Raw genomic sequence first — 24,308 nt, 5'->3', positions numbered from 1 at the left:
AATTATTTGCATTTTCTCTGGCTTTATTGCAACAAATGTAGCACTATTTATATCAAATGAAATAACCTCTCTCATTTAAATGTACTTGGTAGACAGCTGAAATACAGGCAATGTTTGCACAGTACAGACTTAAGGATTCCAGTTGTACCTGGTCTTATAAACAAAAATTTTAATTTGTGCTGTATTTTCCCCTATTTGCCCTGTTTGGATTTATGTATTCTTCCTGCCTTCTCCTTATCAATCTGTCAATCCACTGTGGTTTATCAGCCTGCCCCCTGCAGTACAGCAGTGATGCAAATTGAAATTGATCTTGCTAGGTTACCGACAGACCAATTCTAGGTTTTGTGCAGGAGATGCAAGTGTAAATAATTGTGAGATATTAATCCTGTTGCGCAAAGCACACAGCATGAATGACAAAGGAGTAAATGTGAGAAGGTGATAGTTAACTCATTTGCAGGGACACAGCTGCTATCGGTGCTTTGCTTTGAAATCAAAGCTTTTGTGATTGTAAGGATCTTACATTGTCGTTCAATATAGAGCTAACATTTTAACTCAGTAAAGGTTCATCCAGAGGTGTAAAAATCTCCCACTTTACCACATGTTCTGTGTTTGAATGAAAGGCCTGGAATGCATGCATTTTTTTGTCCAATTACAACAGATTTCAATCAACAGGGAGGCAATGACTCAGATTGACTCTGGATCCCATGAAGTCTCATGGCTTCAGGTTAAACATAGGCAAGGAAGTCTTCTGCTGGTTACCGTGTACCACCCTCCCTCTGGTAATGAACCAGTACTCCTCAACGTTGAACAATGCTAGGAGGAAGCACTGAGGGTGGCAAGGGCACATAATGGTGGGTGATTTCAATGTACACCAATAAGAGTGGCTTGGTAACAGCACTACTGATTGAGCTGGTCGGGTCCTAAAGGACACAGCTGCTAAACTGGGTCTGCAGCATGTGGCAAGGGAACCAACAAGAGGGAAAAACATACATGACCTCATCCTTACCAATCTGCCAACTGCAAATGCATCTGTCCATGCTAGTATCGGTAAGAGTAACCACCGCAAAGTACTTATGGAGATGACGGTCCTGTCTATACATTGAGAATACCCTCCATCGTGTTGTGTGGCACTATGCCCATGTGGCAGATGTCAAATAGATCTAGCAACTCCAGACTGGGTATGCATGATATACTGTGGGCCATCAGCAGCAACAGAATTGTACTCCAGCACAATCTGTAACTTCATGGCTCGGCATATTCCCCCACTCAACCATTATCATCAAGCCAGGAGATCAACCCTGGTTCAATGGAGAGTGCAGAGGGGATGCTAGGAACTGCACTAGGTACCCCTAAAAAGTGAGGGGTCAAACTGGTGAAGCTACCAAACAGGGCTACTTGCATACCAAACAGCATAAGCAACAAGTGACAGACAGAGCTAAGTGAACCCACAACCAATAGATTAGGTCTAAGCTCTGCAGTCATGCTATATCCAGTCATTAATAGTGGTGGACAATTAAACAACTCATTGGACAAGGAGGCTAAAAAAAATTCCCAATTCTCAATGTTGGAAGAATAATGCACATCAGTGCAAAAGGTAAGGCTGAAATATTCACAGTAATCTTCAGCTTGAAATTCTGAACAGATGATCTATCTTGACCTCATCCAGTGGTCCCCAGCATTAAAGATGCTGGTCATCAGCCAATTCAAGTCACTCACCGTGACATCAAGAAATGGTTACAGGCACTGCACACTGCATAAACTCTAAGCCAGACGACATTACGGCAATAGTGCTGAAGATTTGTGCTCTAGAACTTGCTGCTCCCTTGGCCAAGCTGTTCTAGTACAATTGCAACACTGGCATCTACCTGACAATGTGAAAAGTTGCCTAAGCATGTACTGAAAAAGCAAATTAGCCAAATAGTCCACTATCGATCACCAGTAAAACGATGGAAGCAATCATCAGCACATTACAATGGGATCTTGATCAGCTGGGCCAATGGGCTGAGAAATGGCAGATGGAGTTTAGTTTAGATAAATGCAAGGTGCTGCATTTTGGGAAAACAAATCTTAGCCGGACCTATACGCTTAATGGTAAGGTCCAAGGGAGTGTTGCTGAAAAAGAGACCTTGGAGTGCAGATTCATAGCTCTTTGAAAGTGGAGTCGCAGGTAGATAGGATAGTGAAGAAGGTGTTTTGTATGCTTTCCTTTACTGGTCAGAGTTTGATTACAGCAGTTGGAGGTCATGTTGTGGCTTTTCAGGACATTGGTTTGGCCAGTGTTGGAATATCGCGTGCAATTCTGGTCTCCCTACTATCGGAAAGATATTGTGAAATTTGAAAGGATTCAGAAAAGATTTACAAGGATGTTGCCAGGGTTGGAGGATTTGAGCTATAGGGAGAGGTTGAACAAGCTGGGACTGTTTTCTCTGGAGTGTCGGAGGCTGAGGGGTGACCTTATCAAGGTTTATTTTAAAAATTCATGAGGGGCATACATAGGATAAATAGACAAAGTCTTATCCCTGGGATCAGAGAGTCCAGAACTAGAGGGCATAGGTTTAGGGTGAGAGGGGAAAGATATAAAAGAGACATAAGGGACAACGTTTTCACGCAGAGGGTTTTACATGTATGGAATGAGCTGCAAGAGGAAGTGGTGGAAGATGGTACAATTGCAACCTTTAAAAGGCATCTGGATGGGTATATGACTAGGAAGTGTTTGGAAGGGTATTGGCCAGGTGCTGGCAGGTGGACTAATTTGGGTTGGGACATCTAGTCAGCATAGATGGGTTGGACTGAAGGGTCTGTTTCCATGCTGTACATCTCTATGACTCTATCAACAGCGCTATAAAGCAGCACTTGCTCAGAAATAACCTGCTTAATGAATCTCAGTTTGGGTTCCGCCATAGCCACTCAGCTCCTGACCTCATTACAACCTGGGTTCAAACATGATAAAAGAGCTGAATTCCATGGAGGAGGTGAGAATGACAGAGTGCAACATCAAGGAGCCCTCACAAAAATGAAATTAGTGGTTGAAGTCGTTACCGAAAAATGGTTGTGGTTCTTGGAGGTCAGTCAGCTCAGCTCCAGGACATCTCTGCAGGAGTTCCTCAGGGTAGTATCCTAGGCCCAAGCATCTTCATCAATGACCTTTCCTCCATCATAAGGTCAGAAGTAGGGATGTTCGTCAGTGATTTCCCAATGTTCAGCAGCATTCACAAGTGAAGCAGTCCATCTTCAAATGCAACAAGATCTGGACAATATTCAGGCCCGGGCTGACAAGTGGCAAGTAACATTCGTGCCTCACAAATGCCAGGCTTTGACCATTACCAATAGGAGACAATTTAACCACCTGTCTTTGACATTCAATGGTGTAACCATCACTGAATCCCCCACTATCAATGTCCTTGATATTGCCATTGACTAAAAACACAACTGGACTCACCACATAAACATAGTGCCTACAAGAGCAGGTTAGAGGCTTGGAATACTGTGGTGAGTAACTCACTTTCTGAATCCCCAAAGGCTGTCCATAATTCACAAGGCACAAGTCAGGAATGTGGTGGAATACTTCCCACTTGCCTGAATGGGTGCAGCTCCAAGCATACTCAAGAAGCTTGACATCATCCAGGACAATGCAGCTCACTCGATTGGCACCACATCCACAAGCATCCACTCCCTCCACCATCAATACTCAGTAGCAGCAGTGTTATTATCTACATGATGCACTGTGAAATGCATCAAAAATCCTTAGACAGCACCTTCCAAACTCTTGACCACTTCCAAGGAAAGACAAGAGCAGCTGATACATGAGAACACCATCACCTGCAAGGTCCCCTCCACATCATCACTGTCCTGACTTGGAAATATATCGCGGTTCCTTCAGCATTGCTGGGTCAAAATCCTGGAATTAGCTCCCTAATGGCATTGTTGGTCAGCAGCAATTCAAGAAGGCAACTCTCTACGAGCTTCTCAACTGCAACTAGGGACAGCAATAAAATGCTGGCCAGCCAGCAATGCCCTACATCCCATGAGTGAATAAAAGAATTCCCTGCATTTTTCAATTTTGCTCCTTTAGTAATCCACTGTTATCACAACAGCCCAACAGCACCACCACCCCCTCCTTATTTCTTAACCATATTACCTCAATGTCACTTCCCTCTCACTAATTACCTTATCTTGGTGGCTTCTTTCCTTCTTGATCATTTGCCTTCTTACTTTGGTCAATGTTACCTTTCATAATTGCCCTCCAACTCTCACTCAAGGGCTGCTACCTCACAAGGGAACTGCTTACTTAACTAAGTAAGTCTTGTGGCTAAACATTGAGTGGACCTGAAGCTAAGCTAGCCCTACCAATTTCTATGCCAGGCTCCCTTCTTCCACCTAGAACCAGGAGTCATCATTTAAAAATAAGGAATCACTCATTTAAATAGAGATGTGGAAACATATTTTTATCTCAGAGAATTGTGAGTCTTTGAATTTTTTTTCCTGTTAAGGCAGTGCATGCAGAATGTTTAAATATTTTTAAGGCAGTAGCAGACAGATTCTTTTATTAAGAAGGGAATAAAAGATTATCAGGTGTATATAAAAATGTAGAGATGAGGCTAAAATCAGATCTGAATGGCAAAGTCAGCTCAATGGGCCAAGTGACCTCCTCCTGTTGTATATTCTCCTAAGCTGAATTTTCCATTTTTGCATTACATTTGCCACTTTGGATTTCCCCTACAAATACTGCATTGATTCTGAAGATAATACAACAATTCAAAAAACATTTCAGCAGAGAATTCTGATGTCAGAAAATCAGGCAGCCTCAGGTAGACTTTTTCAGACACCTTTTCAGATAAAAGGTAGGGAGGAGGCACTTGGGGGAGGGGCGTTGGAAATGCGATAGGTGGAAGGAGGTCAAGGTGAGGGTGATAGGCCGGAGTGGGGGTGGGGGCGGAGAGGTCAGGAAGAAGATTGCAGGTTAGGAAGGTGGTGCTGAGTTCGAGGGTTGAGACTGAGTCAAGGTGGGGGGAGGGGAAATGAGGAAACTGGAGAAATCTGAGTTCATCCCTTGTGGTTGGAGGGTTCCTAGGCAGAAGATGAGGCACTCTTCCTCCAGCCGTCGTGTTGCTATGGTCTGGCGATGGAGGAGTCCAAGGACCTGCATGTCCTTGGTGGAGTTGGAGGGGAAGTTGAAGTGTTGAGCCACGGGGTGGTTGGGCTGGTTGGTCCGGGTGTCCCAGAGGTGTTCTTTGAAACGTTCCACAAGTAGTTCCCAATATAGAGGAGGCCACATCAGGTGCAGTGGATGCAGTAAATGATGTGTGTGGAGGTGCAGGTGAATTTGTGGCAGATATGGAAGGATCCTTTGGGGCCTTGGAGGGAAGTAAAGGGGGAGGTGTGGGCACAAGTTTTGCATTTCTTGCGGTTGCAGGGGAAGGTGCCGGGAGTGGAGGTTGGGTTGGTGGGGGCTGTGGGACTGAAAGTAGTGTGGAGTCCGTGCGGGGTCAGTCGGTTCCGTAGACAAGTACTGAGGAAGGAAATGTGGCTTGGTAGCGAGTCTGTTTGAGAACGTGGCTGAAGAGCTTCTGGGCAGAGGAGATGACCTGGGGTGTGCAATGAGAGAGGGACTCACTGAAATCTTTGTAGAGGGAGGAAGAGAGCTTCTTCAAGGAAGGCATCCTTGTAAGAGGATTCGCGGTAGGTTAAAATCAATTAGGAGAAGGTGAGGACTGTAGATGCTGGAGATCAGAGCTGAAAATGTGTTGCTGGAAAAACGCAGCAGGTCAGAAATTAGCACTGATCGGGCCGACTGTCAGACACCAGCTGCATGCCAGTAGGGTGCTCATGAAATATGCAAATCAGGCTCCAGTGATGTCATTAGGACTGAAGCTGATGGTTTATCCTGGAGTTTAAGGTGTGTGCAGAAATGGTCACTCCACAGGTCTAATTGAGGAGCTGAGTGTGTATGAAATCACCAAACTAAGACTGAAAGAGAGCAGTTTCTGGATAATGGTTGGCGTGGCCTTGTTGTAGCTTATCATAACTGAGATTGCATTCTGAAAACCAGACCTTCCTGAAGCTACTTAAAAAGGTGTTTATCTGAAATACTTCAGTCAAAAGTCATACAACACCGGGTTAGAGTCCTACTGGTTTATTCGAAATCACAAGTATTCGGAGTGCTGTTCCTTTGTCAGAAGACTTCATCTTCAGGACTCTAACCCGATGTTGTGTGACTTCTGACCCTGTCCACCCCAGTCTAATACTGGCACCTCCATATCATCTGCAATACTTAGTTTCAGCTTTCCCTTCACTTCTGGCAATTGTCTCTTTGCCTGTGGGATAGTTGTGACAGTGGTGCATTGGTGCATTGAGAAGTTGCAGGATGCATACCTGCGTGGTGTAATTGGTGTATAAGAAGGTTCAGTTCTCAAATCAGCAGGATGCATCTGCTGCTGGACTCACACGTTGAGCAGAGCCATCAGCTGAAAATCAGGAGGAGCCACTTTTATATTTCAACCTGAAGTTTATACTGTTTGTTCTGACAACCAGTTGGGAGAATGTCAAGGAATTTCTAGATGTTAGACAAAGCTGCATGCAGGGTAACATTGAAGAGTGTACAATTCCTTTACATTTGACATCTGTCACCATCCCAAGGGGATTAATTTGATGTTTGCAAAGCAGAATTACAGTTGGTTACAAAATGCCAGAAGATATGCGAAATTTGGATATCAAAATCATCAACATTGTCAGAGGAGTTGAAGAAGAGATCATGCTAGAATATGAATGTCGTGCTCATGGGAACTAAATTAACTTCAGAAAATAGATTAATTATTAATTATGTCCGCAGTGTTGGTAGCATACCAATTCTATTGAACCCACCATCACCACCACCACCACCACCACCATCCAATCATTTGAATGATTGCTGCATTAAGAAACTGGTAACCAGGGTACCCATGGGCTGGACATCGATGCCCAAATTGTACCTGGCTAGGACCAATTAAAAGCCAGCCTGTACTTTTTTTTAATGGTAAGGAACACTGTGACTGGAGTCAGTGTTGGCAGTCCTGCAGGAAGTGACTCTGACCTGGGAAGTAGTGGAGAATGACACAATATGTGAGTGAGTCGATTTTGAGTGCTGCAGTGGATGAGGAGGTGAAATATTGGAAAGATGGGGCACGTGCTAGGAGGTAGAGTGGCAGGAGACCCTCTGGATTTATGTTCAAAAAGTAGTGGGAGCTGATTGCTTGAGCAGTAAATGCCAGCAGTCAAGCCCCAGGAATGTGGATACAGTGCTACAAAAAGCTCAATGACTCAATGACTACTCAAAGTTAGTGATTCCATTTTCAAATGTCATATCCACAAGTATCAGTCACTGGACCACAACTCCTTTACTCATCAACCAACAATCTCTATCAATTAAGTCACTCTTCACATTCACCTCTTTATCTTCTGCTCATGCGTTTAGGAATTGCAAACATCACGTATACTTCTCAATTCTCGCAAAAACTGCCAAATATTGGCCGTCACTCAAGCAAAATACACAATACTCATGGACACACGTCTCCCTCCTTTTGCAGAATGTGGTGCACAATTGAAGGGAAACAGACACACGTGCAAGTCCTAACCGTCTGGAGGACGTGGTGTGGCCATTATCCATAATGGGTGGCACGGTGACACAGTGGTTAGCACTACTGCCTCACAGCACCAGAGACCCGGGTTCAATTCCTATCTCAGGCGACTGTGTGGAGTTTGCACATTCTCCCCATGTCTGCGTGGGTTTCCTCCCACAGTCCGAAAATGTGCAGGTTAGGTGAATTGGCCATGCTAAATTACCCGTAGTGTTAGGTGAAGGGGTAAATGTAGGGGAATAGGTCTGGGTGGGTTGCGCTTCGGCGGGCCGGTGTGGACCTGTTGGGCTGAACAGCCTATTTCCACACTGTAAGTAATCTAATCTAATCTAACAAGTGAGGATGTGGCCAGCAGTGGGGCTGATAGCTAAAATTACCATTTCCGTAACTTCCAATTCACATTGCATTTCCCTTTCATTCTACTGTGTCTGCTATGTTAAAAAATTGTGATGTGAACATATATTTCTTACTTGCTCTTCTACACACACTAACTTTACCTTTGTACTTGTTCCTTTAAGGAATCCAAAAGGTGCATCCTGCTAAGGCAATGGAAGAACTGCAAGAGTGATGAAAATACAACACTTTCATTCAGCTTCACATTTACATCCATGAACTCAGTTACTGACACAGCATATCAGAGGATAGCTTAAAACAATGTGGATGATGGAGATCTGAAGCAAAAGCAGAAATTGCTGGAGAAACTCGACATCTCTGGAGAGAAAACAGTTTATATTTCAAATCCGGTGACTGTTCTGATGAAGAGTCATGGACTTGAAATGTCAACTCTGCTTTCTCTCCATAGATGCTGTCAGACCTGCTAAGTTTCTCCAGCAATTTCTGTTTTTATATCAGAGGACAGACTTTTTAAAATCCTTCATGGGATATCAGCTTTGCAAATTCCTAAATGCTTCTTTGAACTGAATGGCTTTCTGGGCCATTTGGGAGGGCAGTTAAAAGTCAGTCACACAGCTGTAGGTTTGGAGTCATATGTAGACAAAGAAAGGCAGATTTCCTTCCATAAAGGACATTAATAAACCAGATAACTATCAGTGATAATTTCATGGACACCACTACCACAGCTTTTACTCCAGATTTCATGAATTCAATGTCAATTCTCCACCAGCTACCATGTTGGGTCTTGAATTTGTTTCCAGTGCATTAGTTTGGGTTCTCTGGATGACTAATCCAATGACATTACTATTATCTCTCCTGGAATGTGTGTGTCCTGAGACAGTGAGTGGGGGGACAAGGATAACATTGGTGCCAGTTGAATGAAGTGTAAAGCCATTTGCAGAATTTGCTGAAGAGGACTCAGTAGAGAACTTTGATGGGATAGTCTATAAAAGATTACAGCCTGGTATGTCCAGGGAAATCCTCAGTGGAGAAGAAAAGCTGCAACAAATACCAAAGAGCGTGAAGGAGTTCAGCACCAACTTAGAACAGAGCTTTGGAATCTTAACCCATCCCTTCCAACATGGATGGGATGTCCAAATTGTTCACACCCAAATCTGATACATCTGATGCTGTTATCACAATTTCTATTGGAGCACAAATTGCAGACAGTTATCATACGTGTTTAGTCTGCTGCCATAGGTACTAAGAAGTAGACCATTCAGCCCCTTGTGCATACACCATCATTCTATGCCAAGGAGGATTATGTACCTCAACACTACTTTAGCACATTATCTCCAAATCTGTTTTCCATGAATATCTACAAATATCTGTCCTGACAACTGAGCTACTAGAGCCTCTTTCGGGATAAAGAATTCCAAAGATTAATTTTCCTTTAACTGAAGACGTTCCTCTTCATCTCAGACCTAAATGACTCGTTCCTCATTCTGATAGTCTGCCTTCCAGGTTTAGCTACCCCATTCAGATTCCCAATGGCTATGGATTACAGAGTCCAAAGGATGTGTCGTGTTATCTCAAAAGTCTGCCAAATATAATCTAACACATTACCAGGCTGCCCTTTTACACAGACCAAGACAGCTTCTGTGCAAAGCAAAATGGTGCATTTCAAATTCAGGCCTTCTCGGTCCAGAACTGATTGAAGTCATCAGCCTTCCACTAGCCACGACACAGGAATAACCGTAGCACAACATCAGAGCACAAAGATAGGCAAAGGAATGTGGAACAGAAGCGTTATGGAATGCATAAAGTTTTTCTTTAAATTAAATTTTGAATTCTTCATTTGTTGATAGTTATCGTTGGTGCATTATAGCCATGCAGACGCTACATCAGAGGGACAACTGTTTGTAAATGGGGAATTGGGTTTAGGATGACTAATACTAAGCTTGGATGAGTTTCACTTCGTGGAACCAGACTGAAAACAATTGTCAGGGTTGCCTCCTCTCTTCTTCCTCCTCCACATATTCCTTACCTCCTCCTTCTTCTTACTGTCTTAATCTTCAGCTTCTGTCTGTGTAGTAACTGGTATGTATAGCTGCTATAACTACTGGTAACAGCTGAACTTCTTGATGGTGAAGTTGTGGAGCATGCAACAGACCTCCATGTTTTCACACACTTTCCACCTGGTGCTGTTCCAAAGAAATCCAGGCATCACTCGACCCACACATGAATGATTTGCTCTGTCTCATTTTGGGTGGCATTGTGGCTTTTATTGCATACTTACCATAGGCATGGGTTGCATACCAGAGTCATCAATCACATAGTCAGCAGGTAGCCTTGACATTCATGTGGTAGCTAAAATTCAAGGGGTGCAGTGGACTGTGGCAGAATGAAGGCAATATGACCGCTGCCAGAAAATCAGGTATGGGCTCTGTGTATAGTCAGATGCTAGCTGGACACTGAGGGAGTGAACTGCTTTTCAATTCGGATCCAGGGAAATGTTGGCATGTAGCACCCAAGAAGTAAAGTGTTTGCATCTGTCCTTCGCATTCAACGGCATTATCAGTGCAGAAACTCCACCATCAACATCCTACAGCTTACCATTTATCAGAAAGTTAACTGGACTGTCCATACAAATACTGTAGCTACAAGAGCTGGTCAGAGGCAAGGAATTATTGACAAGAATTTCCCCAAAGCCTGTACATTATCTAGATATCAAAGGTCAGGAATGTGATGGAAAATTCATCACTCTGTGGCATTGGGAGGACTATAACCCTCGTGAAACCTTGTGTAAACTCTGCTTGCTTCTCTCTAGCAGGAGAAAAGGGATTGTCGAACAAGATTTTCTAACCATTGTCAATTTGCGCTGCGCTTTTATATTCCCTTAACCCAATGCTGCAATATATTTCTTCCAGGACATTCTGATCCCAGTTTTTGAATGGATAACTGAATGGTTGAGTAGAATAATGAGCGAATTTCAGGCAGGGTGGGTAAGTAGGTAGATGAGTTGGGATGGTTGGAATATGTTGAAAGGGATAGTTAGGTCAGGGGTAAGTCGGGTCAGGTTGGGGGGGAAATTCAGGTCTGGTCAGCATTGTAGTTTAGTCGTGAGAGATCATTGGGTCTGGGTAGAGTATGGTCATGTCAGATATGGTGGTTGGGAATTAAAGGACAAGTTGGTTTGCCATCTGTCTCGTTGTATTGGCTTTTCACATGTCTTATGAAGAGAGGTTGAGCAATTTATGCCTAATTAATTTTTAATTAGCAATGTGTTGAATGGTCTTGGAGAATAGATAGGAACATGGAGTTGAGGCTGAGATGAGATTAGCCATGATTATATCAAATATTGGAGCAGGCTCAATGGGCTGAGTTGCCTACTCTTGCTCTTAGTGCTATGTTCTTATGTGCCATTTGTGGTTTTGAACCTTAAGAACTTTTGCTGATCTCTTGTGATACCCAGTTGATCTTCTCTTAGTATTGATCAGTGCTCCTACTCTTCAGCTTCCCTTACTATCTGTACAACTGGCTGTAAATTTTATTTTGAATGTAACAAATTTGATAAAGGCTCTGCAGCAATTTCAACAATTATTCTGCCCTTCATGACTTCTGACATTAAACCACCATAACTATAGAGATCATCGGTGAAATTATCCATGGATTCCCCTAGATTCTGAAGTTGCTGCTAAATCGTGCTCTTTTAAGAATCTTATTTATTCAGAGGTTAAAACAATTTTCAAAGGCTTCTTTTACAACTTAATGAGTGAGAATATCATTAGCTACACTTCTAATTGTTTGTAGAAATATATTAACTTTTCCTATTTATGTTTTAATGTCTAATTTAGAAATAATTTTATTTCTAAGAATTGTTTTCTCCAAGATGTCTAAAGTGTTGTTTGGTCCATTTCTGAAAACCTCCATGTCCGGTCACTGCTTGGCTGAATCCTGCCTCACATAATTGGTATCTATATCAATCTGTAACTGTCATAGAAAGACTGACACTTCAGATTCAGGGAAATCCTAGCTGTCCTGTTGCAATGCATCTCTTACTAGGTCTAAAATTCTTTTGCCATCAACTGTAGATTCTGCTTTGTTGAATCATGCCACGAGGGTTTATCTTGTAAGGTTCTTGAATCTTCAGCTCTTCCTGCAGCTCACTATTAATATGAGCAATGTCCTTAAAGCTAAAGAAAGATCCTTAGACATCTAAAGCTGCCCATGTGAGGTCTCAGGCAGCTAAACAAAATCTACATTGCTGATTGCCATTTGTTGCACTATTGCTCATCATTGGATCAAAACCTAGAAATATAGAAAATGTGAAGTTTTGTGGGTACTGCACCCATCCAGGTAAGTGATGAATATTCCATCACATTTCTGACCTTTGTCATGTAAATGATGGACAGGTTTTGGGGATTCCTTGACTCTGACCAGCTCTTGTAGCTACTGGTTGGGTGGTCCAGTTATGTTTCTGATTGCTGGTGACCTGTAGGAGGTAGATGGTGGGGGATTCTGCACTGATAAAGCTGTTGAATGGAAAGGTTAAATTGCAATCCATGTTCATAATGACAACAAAGACCATGAATCTGCCTGGGTAAAATAATGAGTGTTTATATAAAAATATATAGTCTGAGATGGAACTTTGTACTTCAAATTGATGCGCATTTGTGGAGTGAAAAGGTTTTTAAAATTATTATTAAAGCAATTCAAAATAATCTCTGAACAGAAGGTATTATCTAATTCTAATTGTGATTTTAATGCCCAGTGTGCAGGTTTCTTTATAAAACCATGCTTCCTTAGAAAACAGAATCCCTTAAGGTGATAGAAAATAAAATTAAGCTTAAGAGATGAAATGGCTTTACCCCTAATTAAAGAAAAGCAAAACATTTTGTTACGCTGCAAAGGAAAAAAATGCTGAGTACATTCTCCTTTTTAAAAAAATGTTTAAAGGCATAGAATGCAAAAATAACATTAAATATTTTCTCCCATCTCATTTCAGATGGAAGATGTTATAGCACGAATGCAAGAGGAGAAAAATGGGATTCCTATCCGCACAGTCAAAAGCTTTTTGTCAAAAATTCCCAGTGTGTTTTCTGGTAAGATACTGTACTAATTTTAAGTGGCATGGAAGGGTATGGCCAGTTTTATGTCAGTGTGGAAAACTTAATGAAATCTGATGAGAAGATGTGGGGTATTAGGCTTATGGAAATTTCAGTTAGCCACATCTTGCGCAACAAATGCAATAATAAAGCTGGCAGTTTGTATTTTTTTCAATATGTTTTGCACTGACAAAAGGAACATATAGCTTCTAAAAAAAATCCTCTTTCTAATATTTCTCTGGACAAGTATTAGATTAGATTACAATACAGTGTGGAAACAGGCCTTTCGGCCCAACAAGTCCACACCGACCCACCAAAGCACAACCCACCCATACCCCTACATTTACCCCTTACCTAACACTACAGGCAATTTAGCATGACCTGCACATCTTTGGACTGTGGGAGGAAACTGGAGCACCCGGAGGAAACCCACGCAGGCACGGGGAGAACGTGCAAACTCCACACAGACAGTCGCCTGAGGCAGGAATTGAACCCGGGTCTTCGGCGCTGTGAGGCAGCAGTGCTAACCACTGTGCCACTGTGCCACCATGCCGCCCACAAGTAGAAGCTGATCAAAGAGTTTCACTGTGGAGTTGGGTGGCAGAAGGTCATGTCTAAACCAACTGAGTTAACTTCATTGTGGAGGTTACAACCCTGGTATGTAATGGGGTGCCTTGTGCTTCCTTCTATTTGAGCTTGCAGATGCTTTGCATGAGCCCAAGCTGTTTGAGGGCACTCACCATGCTTTCTCAAGTGCCCTCTGTCCTTGCAACTTTCTTGTTATAACTACTGTGAAACTACTATGAATCATACAAGGATTAGCAGGAGAAGTTGGAAAACACATAGAACATAAACCAGAAGTTTGCAGAAACATCATTTTAATTTTTCTGTATTGTAGATAGGACTGGCAAAAATCTGCTGTATATGTGTTACACAGGTATCCTACTCTTTCTTAAGCCCTGTGCATGCTGACCTACATTGGTACCCAGTCAAACCAAGCCTTCAATTTAATTTTTTAATTTTTCTTTTCAATCCCTCTGTAGCTTTACTGCTCCCTATCTCTGAAATCTCTTCCAATTGATAGTGGTTTCTTTTTCATTCCTAATATAACAGATCTGCGATGGGTGGCTGTGGACTCCAGCAGCTTAGGCTCCACACCCTGGAATTCTTTCCCTAGTATTCTCCACTTCACTTTTCTTCCAATAAAACATTCCTTAAAATCCACCTCTCTGAGCTAGCTTCTGGTCATCTGACTTAATATCTCTTTATGCGTCCCATTTTACTTTATAATGTTTGTACAAAGTATCTTGTGTTATTTCATTCCATTTAAAGCATTATACAAATGTAGATTGTGGTTGCACAAAGGAAAACAAAAAGAAAAATTAAAGGACAAGGAGATTATTTTTTAAGAAAATAGTTTGAAAAAAACAGTTTATTTAATGGATGTATTTGCCATCTGCAGAAGGTTTTCCTGAACTCCTGCTATCATTTTGATTTATTTATTTATTGTCACATGTATCTTCATACAAAATACAGTGAAAAGTGTTGGATATTGTTGCACTCTCTGGTATCATCATAAAGCATGGGAAAATAAATGAAAACATAGAATATAAAGGCAGAGAAATGAAGAAATAAAAGAAGTGTCCCACATTACAGTCCTTCTTGGTAAGTGCTTCATCATGGGCCATGGACCTGGTAGCTAGACACAAATCTCCTTCACCGAATCGCCGCCACTGGAATAAAAATTACCCACTCTTTGGTTTCATCTCAACTCCGCCTCTCTGAGTCCTTGCGGGATCTCACCATTTCAGATGCTACTGATGCTGCCTGGCACTGAATTGGCCAAACTTTTACTCCGACACTACTATGAGTCCACTTTGGGCCCGCCTTGCCAATGCAGCCATTTCTGATGCCACCAGCTCAAACGTGCCTCTGCAGCAGCAGCAGCAGGCATGAATTAGCACTAGGACTGCCTCGTCAATGCAGAAGCCGCTGTGACCCTAAACTGCTGTCGTCTGTCCGCAGTGCTGGGCCTATTCCATTGGTTGGAGATGTCAGAGACCTGGGGCAAGTGGCATAAATGACTATTACTAGATGTTTCTGCAAATATTTGGCATCATATAAAATTTTTATTGACTGTGGAAATTGGACCATTATTGGTGTAATGACCCATTACATACCCCTCTCCATCCTCCTTTCTACTGAAGTTGGAAACATAAATTGGAAAAGGTGCAAACCAGCCACCTGATATAATTTCTGGACCCAAGATTGAAGTCATTCCTAATCAACTGAAGTTAGGTCAGGATATTGGGAAGGTACCACTGCAATTTAAATCTAAATTGTATGCAGCAGACTTTTAATTAATTGGACCTATGGGACCAGGTGTGAGTGGGTTGATCAAGTATTCCGAATAATCAGGAGGTTTACATAATCAATGTAAAAACACAGAAATAAATGATAGAAATGTAAGGCTGGGGTTTTGCACATCACTGTTATACTTTATTTACAGCATAAGTTACTGAACTAATAATGCAACTTTGCCTTGAATAAAACTTACTGGCAGAGAACTTTCTTACATGTACCCTCAATAGACTATTCAGGTTTCACGGTGGATAGTGTACTCGAGGTGAGGATTTAAACTAGCAAGGGGAGGAGTGGGACCCAGGAGGATAGTGAGGAAAGAGATCAATCTGAGACTGGTACAGTTGAGAACAGAAGTGAGTCAAACAGTCAGGGCAGACAGGGACAAGGTAGGACTCATAAATTACACTGAATTTATCTCAATGCAAGGGACCTAACAAGAAAGGCAGATGAACTCAGGGCATGGTTAGAAATATGGGACTGGGATATCATAGCAATTACAGAAACATGGCTCAGGGATGGGCAGGACTGGCAGCTGAATGTTCCAGGATGCAAATGCTACAGGAAGGATAGAAAGGGAGGCAAGAGAGGAGGGGAAATGGCGTTTTTGATAAGGGATAGCATTACAGGTGTAGTGAGGGAGGATATTCCCAGAATAACATCCAGGGAGGTTATTTGGGTGGAATTGAGAAATAAGAAAGGGATGATCACCTTATTGGGATTGTGTTATAGACCCCCTGATAGTCAAAGGGAAATTGAGAAACAAATTTGTAAGGAGATTTCAGCTATCTGTAAGAATAATAGGGTGGTTATGGTAGGGGAGTTTAACTTTCCAGAGACTGGGACTGCCATAGTGTTAACGATTTAAATGGAGAGAAATTTGTTAAGTGTGTACAAGAACATTTTCTGATTCATTCTGTGCATGTACCTACCAGAGAAGGTGCAAAACTTGACCGACTGTTGGGAAATAAGGCAGGGCAGGTGACTGAGGTGTCAGTGGGGGGAGCATTTTGGGGCCAGCGACCATAATTCTATTAGATTTAAATTAGTGATGGGAAAGGATGGACCAGATCTAAAAGTTAAAGTTCTAGATTAGAGAAAGGCCAATATTGATGGACTTCAGTAAGGTATTCGACAAGGTTCCCCATGGAAGACTGGTGAGCAAGGTTAGATCGCATGGAATACAGGAAGAACTAGCCATTTGGATACAGAACTGGCTCAAAGGTAGAAGACGGAGGGTGGTGGTGGAGGGTTGTTTTTCAGACTGGAGGCTTGTGACCAGTGGAGTGCCACAAGGATCGGTGTTGGGTTCTCTACTTTTCGTCATTTATATAAATGATTTGGATGTGAGCATAAGAGGTATATAGTTAGTAAGTTTGCAGTTGACACCAAAATTGGAGGTGTAGTGGACAGCAAAGAAGGGGTTACCTCAGAGTACAACAGGATCTTGATCAGATTGGCCAATGGGCTGAGAAGTGGCCGATGGAGTTTAATTCAGATAAATGCGAGGTGCAGCATTTTGGGAAAGCAAATCTTAGCAGGACTTATACACTTAATGGTAAGGTTCAAGGGAGTGTTGCTGAACAAAGAGACCTTGGAGTGCAGGTTCATAACTTCTTGAAAGTGGAGACACAGGTAGATAGGATAGTGAAGAAGGTGTTTGGTATGCTTTCCTTTGTTGGTCAGAAAATTGAGTACAGGAGTTGGGAGGTCATGTTGCAGCTGTACAGGACATTAGTTAGGCCAGAATTGTGTGCAATTCTGGTCTCCTTCCTATCGGAAAGATGTTGTGAAACTTGAAAGGGTTCAGAAAAGATTTACAAGGATGTTGCTGAGTTTGGAGGATTTGAGCTATAGGGAGAGGCTGTTTTCCCTGGAGCGTCGGAGGCTGAGGGATGACCTTATAGAGGTTTATAAAATTATGAGGGGAATGGATAGGGTAAATAGGCAAAGTCTTTTCCCTGGGGTCGGGGTGTCCCAAACTAGAGGGCATAGGTTTAGGGTGAGAGGGGAAAGATATAAAAGAGACCTAAGGGGCAACATTTTCATGCAGTGGGTGGTACGTGTATGGAATGAGCCGCCAGAGGAAGTGGTGGAGGTTGGTGCAATTGCAATATTTAAAAGGCATTTGGATGGGTATATGAATAGGAATAGTTTGTAGAGATATGGTCCGGGTGCTGGGAGGTGGGACTAGATTGGGTTGGGATATCTGGTCGGCATGGACGGGTTGAACTGAAGGGTCTGTTTCCATGCTGTGCATCTCTATGACTCAAAATTGAATCAACTGCTGATATTTAATGTGGCCATTTGATTAAACTACAGGTATATTTACATTGAGGTAAATAAATTAAAAGAACAAATAATTAGATAGAATAATTCAGTAAACTATGTGGTATTTGAGATATGTAATTTTTGCTGGTTATTAAGAGCGTTGATTCATAATGAGCCAGTTAAAACAAAGTTTATTATATATTTATATATATATTTCACACATACAATCTCTAATGGTTCAAAGTTCTTAGCATGAATAAATCAGCATCATATTAATATTATTTATACAGGCAATCACTTACAATAAGATTAGTAACACAATGCTTCATTCAATTGGATAGGATCTATTGTATAATATTTACAGCTCAACATTAGGTATTGTTCACTACCTCTTTGTACATAAGTGTTTACTTTCAGCTCAAAGATTTGAGAAAGACAGAAGAAAATTATTTTTTAGATTGTGCTCTTTCATGATGTGGAGATCCTAAATGGTTTTACAACCAACAAATTTATTTTTGAAATATAGCTTTTGTTGTGTCATCTGTTGTTATGTTTATTGTTGAACAACTTAAAATCAATTGACTTTATATATCCAATTCCCACAATGTATTCTTGAGAAATGTAAATTTACTGAAAAAAGGCTGAAAGTACTTTGCTCCTTCTCACAGTACTGCTCTTCTGGCAATGGTAATGAAAGCCCCATTATATTATAACACTAACTTAGTCAAGTTACTGCTGGTAAACTACTGCAAGTTCTTTGAGTGTATGCAGCTTATAGCAATACCAGGAAAGAAACAACACCAACTGGTCAGATGTGGGGCCTTTTGCTATTGATTCTACACTGTTCAGCTCCAAATCTAATTCCTCAGCTATTGGAACAGCGAATACTCATGTGTAGCAAGACCTGTACAAAATCCAGATTTGAGCTGTGAGTGGCAACTAGCATGCAAACATTCAGGTGAGACAGGTGTCAGGCAATGACCATTCCTAACAAAAGGGAGCCTATCCATGTTAACATGACAATCAGCGGCAACATCAGTGTCAAATCTCCTACCATAAATGTCCAATTATCACTATTTATTTGTCAGTTTTCTCCTCAAACCACCCTAGTGACGTTCTCTTTGACCTGTCTGCAGCAGAGGCCACGTGCAACCCTGTCTTTCTACAAGATAGCAACTAGACTACCCACATCTTCTGCCCTAGCTGCAGAATATTTTACTGAGTGACCCTCAACATTCAGATTCAGCCTGTAAGAGAAAAAGTGGATTATCCATCTTAGCCTCCAAATCCATTAGTCTCAATCCTGGGATGAAGGGCTTGTTTTATGAGGGATGGATGAACAGGTTGGTCCTATACCCATTGGAGTTGAGAAGACTGAGGGGTGGTGTTAATGAAAAGTCCAAGATACCAAGGTGACTTGATAGTTTGGATACTAGAGGATGTTTCCACTTGACTCTAAGGTAAAATCACTATAGTCTTCCCAGACCATAGGACTGCTTTCTCATGTTTGTATCTGAGGGTCACTTCATCTCAGGTGGGGAGAGAGGTTGAGAAGGAGAGACCTTCATGGTTATCTTAGCCAGTGCAGGAATTGAACCCACACTGTTGGTATCATTTTGTGTTACATACTGGCCAACAGGCAACTGCCTTCCTGATTCTACTGTTTAAAAATAAGAGGGCTCCCTCTTAAGGTGGAGATGAGGAGCATGTTTTTTTCTGTGAGACTGTTGGTCTATAGAATGCTGTTCCCCAGAAGGGCAGGCCATTGAACTTAAACAAGGCTGAGTTGGATTGAAATCAGATCTGTAATCATCTTTTCGCACGACAGAGCAGGCTCGAGTGCCAAATGGCCACTTTCATTCTCTTGTTCCTGGGTTCATGTTTCGATGTTTCTGAGGAGTCCACCTCAGAGAACGCAGTTTTCAGCCACTTTACATCACTCCACGTGATAGCAACCAACAGCAAAGTGCATTGTGTGCAGCAAAGGCTACGAGCCTCAACATCATGCCTGCTGTAGTGCTGAGATCTTGTATTACTAGAACTAGCCAAACGTAGCTAAGCTATTCCAGTTCAACAATGACATTGATATCTACCCAGAAATGTGGAAAATTGGCCAGGTATTTCTACCCAATTGTCACCCCATCAGTCTACTTCCTCTCATCAGCAAACTGGTGGAATCTGTGGCTGACTGTGCTATCATGTGGTACTTATTCACTATTGCTAGAGATTATTATAGGTAAGTCCATTTGGAAAGTATGGTGAGATTGGAGAATGAGGTATTCACTGACAGGAAAAGCTCATTTTTCCACCCAAAATTTAGACAGTTGAAATAGTGATACTGCTCACGAATGGTAAGAGGTCAATTTAGATACTTTAAAACCTCATTATTACCTATGTTCACCTCATTTATATGTAGTTTGCTGTTCTCTCAAACTGCACAGAGAAACTAGCTGGCGTCAATTCTAGACATGAAAGTCCGACTGAATACTGGGCCCCTGCCTTGCTTTGCTTTGTCTTTATGCATGTTGCAGCCTCGTTCAGAGCATACAGGCTCACTATACGTATAGAGTAATAGAGCCATACTGCATGGAAACAGACCCTTAAGTCCAATTTGTCCATGCCATCTAGGTTTTCCCAACTAAACGATTCCCATTCGCCTGTATTTGGCGTATATCTCTCTAAACTTTTTCTATTCATATACCTATCCAAATGCCCTTTAAATGTAACTGTACCTGCATCCACCACTTCCTCAGGCAGTTCATTCCACATACAAACCACCCTCTGTGTGAAAACATTTCCCCTCAGGTCCCTTTTAAATTTTCCTTCTCTCACCTTAAAAATATGCCCTCTGGTTTTGAACTCCCCTACCCTAGGGAAGGTAATCTTGCTGCTCATTTTATCCATGCCCCTCATGATTTTGTAAACCTGTATAAGGTCACCCCTCCAGCTCCTACATGTCTTGCTTTTTAGTACAGACAGATAATGCCAGGTAGCTTGTAATATTTTCCAGCAGTGGTCAGTCAAATGGATGGGCATATTGCTTTACAGTGATGTGCTATATCATTGCTACGTAAACATATGACAGCAGCTCAAACAGCAACAGCACTGAATGTCCTTCAACCAAATTGCGACACCTAAAAGTCTAAGGGGATTAGTCCTCAGTCAAGTCGAGAGGGATTGTTATGTGTTAGGGGGTATCAGCACAGTAATTCAAGAATGTCATCCAAAATCAGTTCAGGGGCGAGGACACAGTCAGCCAGTTGTTTGGATAGTTCAGAGGGTTCATATCATTACAGTCCACAGAATGGGGTGCAGAGTCTAGATTAGAGTGGTGTTGGAAAAGCACAGCAGGTCAGGCAGCATCCGAGGAGCAGGAAAATCGACGTTTCGGGCAAAAGCCCTTCATCAGGAAGAGAGGCAGGGGCCTGCAGACCCTGCAGGCACTCTGCCTCTATTCCTGATGAAGGGCTTTTGCCCAAAACGTCAATTTTCCTGCTCCTCGGATGCTGCCTGACCTGCTGTGCTTTTCCAGCACCAGTCTAATCTAGACTCTGGTTTCCAGCATCTGCAGTCCTTGTTTTTACCACAGAAAGGGGTGCAGTGAGTCCTAAACGATGACAATGTTCAGTTACGCAGAGCATGAAGAAAAGAGTAACATTTTCTGAGACAGAGGTTGAAACATGGTACAGTGCTGAGAACAGTCAGTCCATGTAGCTTGGTTCTTGTAGCTGCAGTGACTATGATGACCAATCAGACAGGTGAAGATGTCAGGTGGCAGTACGTTTACCAACATGAGCTTCTATTTCCAGCCAAGTGTGATCTATGCCTCTGATGTCTCCACAGGGGCCCTTTTTAAAAATTTCCCCCTATTATGTATCTTGTGAAAAGATATTTGGGGTTGACCGTAATTGATTTGGTGCATGATGCCAGTGGCAGAAATCCCAGAAGTTCCCAGCATTGGTGAGTTCTTCTGCAATGGCGAGTACAAGGTAGCACAGGAGGGGCAAGATGGCAACCTGGTGGATACATGATGAAGTGAGTAGTGGAGAGCTAGGTGAGACCCCTTCTCATGTTCACCTCCATTAAACTCCCAAAACTGACACATTACCAATTTTTGGTAAAATTTCAGCCCTTTGTTCTTTTCCTGAGTATTACACTTTCAGTATTGCATCCGTTTAAAGACACTGTTTCTGCATCGGATGACCTGAAAGCTCGTCCATAAAACAGCAGGCAGTCAGAATTGAACATACAGAGAGTAAAAATAATCTAGCTCAAGGAAACTGGCTAGAGTGCTATTCATAAATCTTGTGTGCAGGAGGACAACAAATCTCTGAGGACAAAACTGACTGAAGAAAATATTGAAGCAATGAAGTAGTGAAAATTCTCCAAATATATTTGGAAGGTCTTTTCGGTCACTATTCTGCGCTCAAAGTACCTACAACAATAATGCTTGTCTTCATATGAATTGCCTCAGCCTTAAGCTTACATGAAATCCCAGATGTATAACTGTCAGCTTTAGCGAGTTATGAAGGTGTTGTGACACAGCTCCCAGCATGCACCTAGCCTGCAGCTTCTGGGTGTGCTTATGATTGATAGGAAGACAGTTCTCTCAAATAACAACAAGCTTTGGACTTCAACTTCAGTCTAACTGTTTGTTTCCAGGTAACATATCGGATACCGAATATAATTCCAGTATCAAGGCACTTGGAAATTAGGGAGAGTTTTATGACCTCAATATGAGCCAAATGCTACAATATTAGGAACTATTTTACATAAAAATAGTAATCTGGTATCCCTTTATTTCTTCTATTATCATCTGTCTATTTTGGACTTGACTATCATTTTAACTTGACTTCATTTTGTTGTACTGTGTGATGTTACAGCTGAAGAAGTGATTTATTTGCCTTTCTGTTGACTCTCATTATCAGGTGTGGAGGTGGCAGATCTGGCTGAGAGTCACTGAAATTAATTTCAGATGTGACTAGCAGGGTCTCAGTATCAGAACTAATGGGTTTCAAAGGCTGCAGCTGCAGTTGTGAAATTAATATATGAACTGTTATTTATAATTCACTGTTTCACTGTAAAATCGCTTTCCTAACTTAACTCCCTGCTGTGATTTGTTTGATGGAGGCACTCTTTTATAAAGTGCATCTCTCTTTTCAGTTTTCCTCTATTTTACTAACACCAAGCAATTCAGTCGACCCATTTCATTTCTAATTGGTTTCTTTAACAGTACCATCAATGTGGGAAACCTAATAGGAAATTAAAATGGGAGATAACAACAATAATGTAAGGTTCTGAGGGAGGCAAGTTGAATATATCATCAGGTAACTGGTGACATGAGTTCGAAGACTGGTGTCTTCACGCTAAAACTGGTTATATAAATTAGACACTGTAGTGCAGAATTGAGAGAGTGTTGCATTACTGGTTATGCAATAAATAATGAATTGAGACCATACCCATTCAGATGGTTGAAATAGACTTTAAGACAGCAATAGTTCCCAAACTGTTCTGGTAAATATTTTCCAACAAGTAACTCCATGAAAATATTTTCTAATCAACCTGTTTAGAGATATTGTGAGACACCACTGGACCAGGTGAGACTTGAACCCAGGTCCCCTGGGCCAGGGGTGGGGACACCACCACTGCACCATGAAAAACACATTAATTAATAATTTATTGCTGGAGCCCAGTTCCACAACCATTTGTCCCAGCCAAAGTAATAGTAACTTAAAGGTTAAAAGGAGAGGAGAAAAAGCAATAGTTAGAACACAGAAAGTGATATGTACTACACGAATAGGAATGGTTATGGTAAATAATAAGAAAATACTTGCAAAAAACAAAATTGAAGTAATGAAATACAAAGGAATACCAAATTGCATGATCATAACGTCAAGATCATTTTTCAAAAAATTGTCAATTAGTGTCAGAATTATATCATTATGGTTTAAAAGCAGAGTGGCAATGGCATTCTGATTAGAGCTCAGTACAAATGCACATACCAAAAGAGCTAGAAGCACAAATTCAATTTAAAGGCATTATGGAGGCCTGGCTACAAACAGGGCTGACTGGGAACTCAATATTCCAGGATGTATACTCCTTAGAAAAAATAGGGAATTGGCAAAGGATTAGGAGTTGAAAGACATGATTTCAGAATGAACAAGTAGTAGAAAAGCAGGTTAAAACTGAGGAAGAGCACAGAATGCAAGGTTAGGATGTAGTGAGGAAATATCTTTCACTCGTACTCACTTGGAGTATGGAGTACACTGCCTGGATGTGTGATTAGAGGCAGGTTCAACTGAGGCTTTCAAGAGGGTTTTGGATGATTATTTGAATAAAAATACTATGCAAAGGTAGAGGGAAAAAAGCTGGAGACTGGCACTAGGTTCATTTAATAAACCAGTGCAGGTATGATGGACCGAATGGCCTATTTCTGCACTGTAACACTTCTGTGATTCTGGTATTTCTATACTTTCATGATTAAGCTATATGCAGAAATATTTCAGAGAAACATGTCTGATACACAGCATTGTTACAAAGGCACATTTTAATTTTCACATAGATGAGTACATTCAAAGTCAAGTCAGTGGATTAATATTACTTATACAAGGCCAAAACAAAA

General features: G+C 41.7%; 1 protein-coding gene across 6 annotated transcripts in view; it reads left to right on the top strand.

Moving 5' to 3' along the window:
• Nucleotides 1-24,308, top strand: part of LOC140482864 (regulator of G-protein signaling 7) — a 440,481-nt gene that overhangs the window by 187,223 nt on the left and 228,950 nt on the right. For all 6 annotated transcript variants that reach the window (XM_072580575.1, XM_072580577.1, XM_072580574.1 and 3 more), the window contains one exon: nt 12,955-13,051. In XM_072580575.1, the coding sequence (XP_072436676.1) occupies nt 12,955-13,051 (97 nt within the window). The remainder of the gene's footprint in view (nt 1-12,954; nt 13,052-24,308) is intronic.

This window comes from Chiloscyllium punctatum, chromosome 11, assembly GCF_047496795.1.
Source record: "Chiloscyllium punctatum isolate Juve2018m chromosome 11, sChiPun1.3, whole genome shotgun sequence".
NCBI classification, from domain to species: Eukaryota; Metazoa; Chordata; class Chondrichthyes; order Orectolobiformes; family Hemiscylliidae; genus Chiloscyllium; species Chiloscyllium punctatum.
Note: the sequence above shows the minus strand (reverse complement) of the source record. Positions and strands in the feature narration are given on the sequence as shown.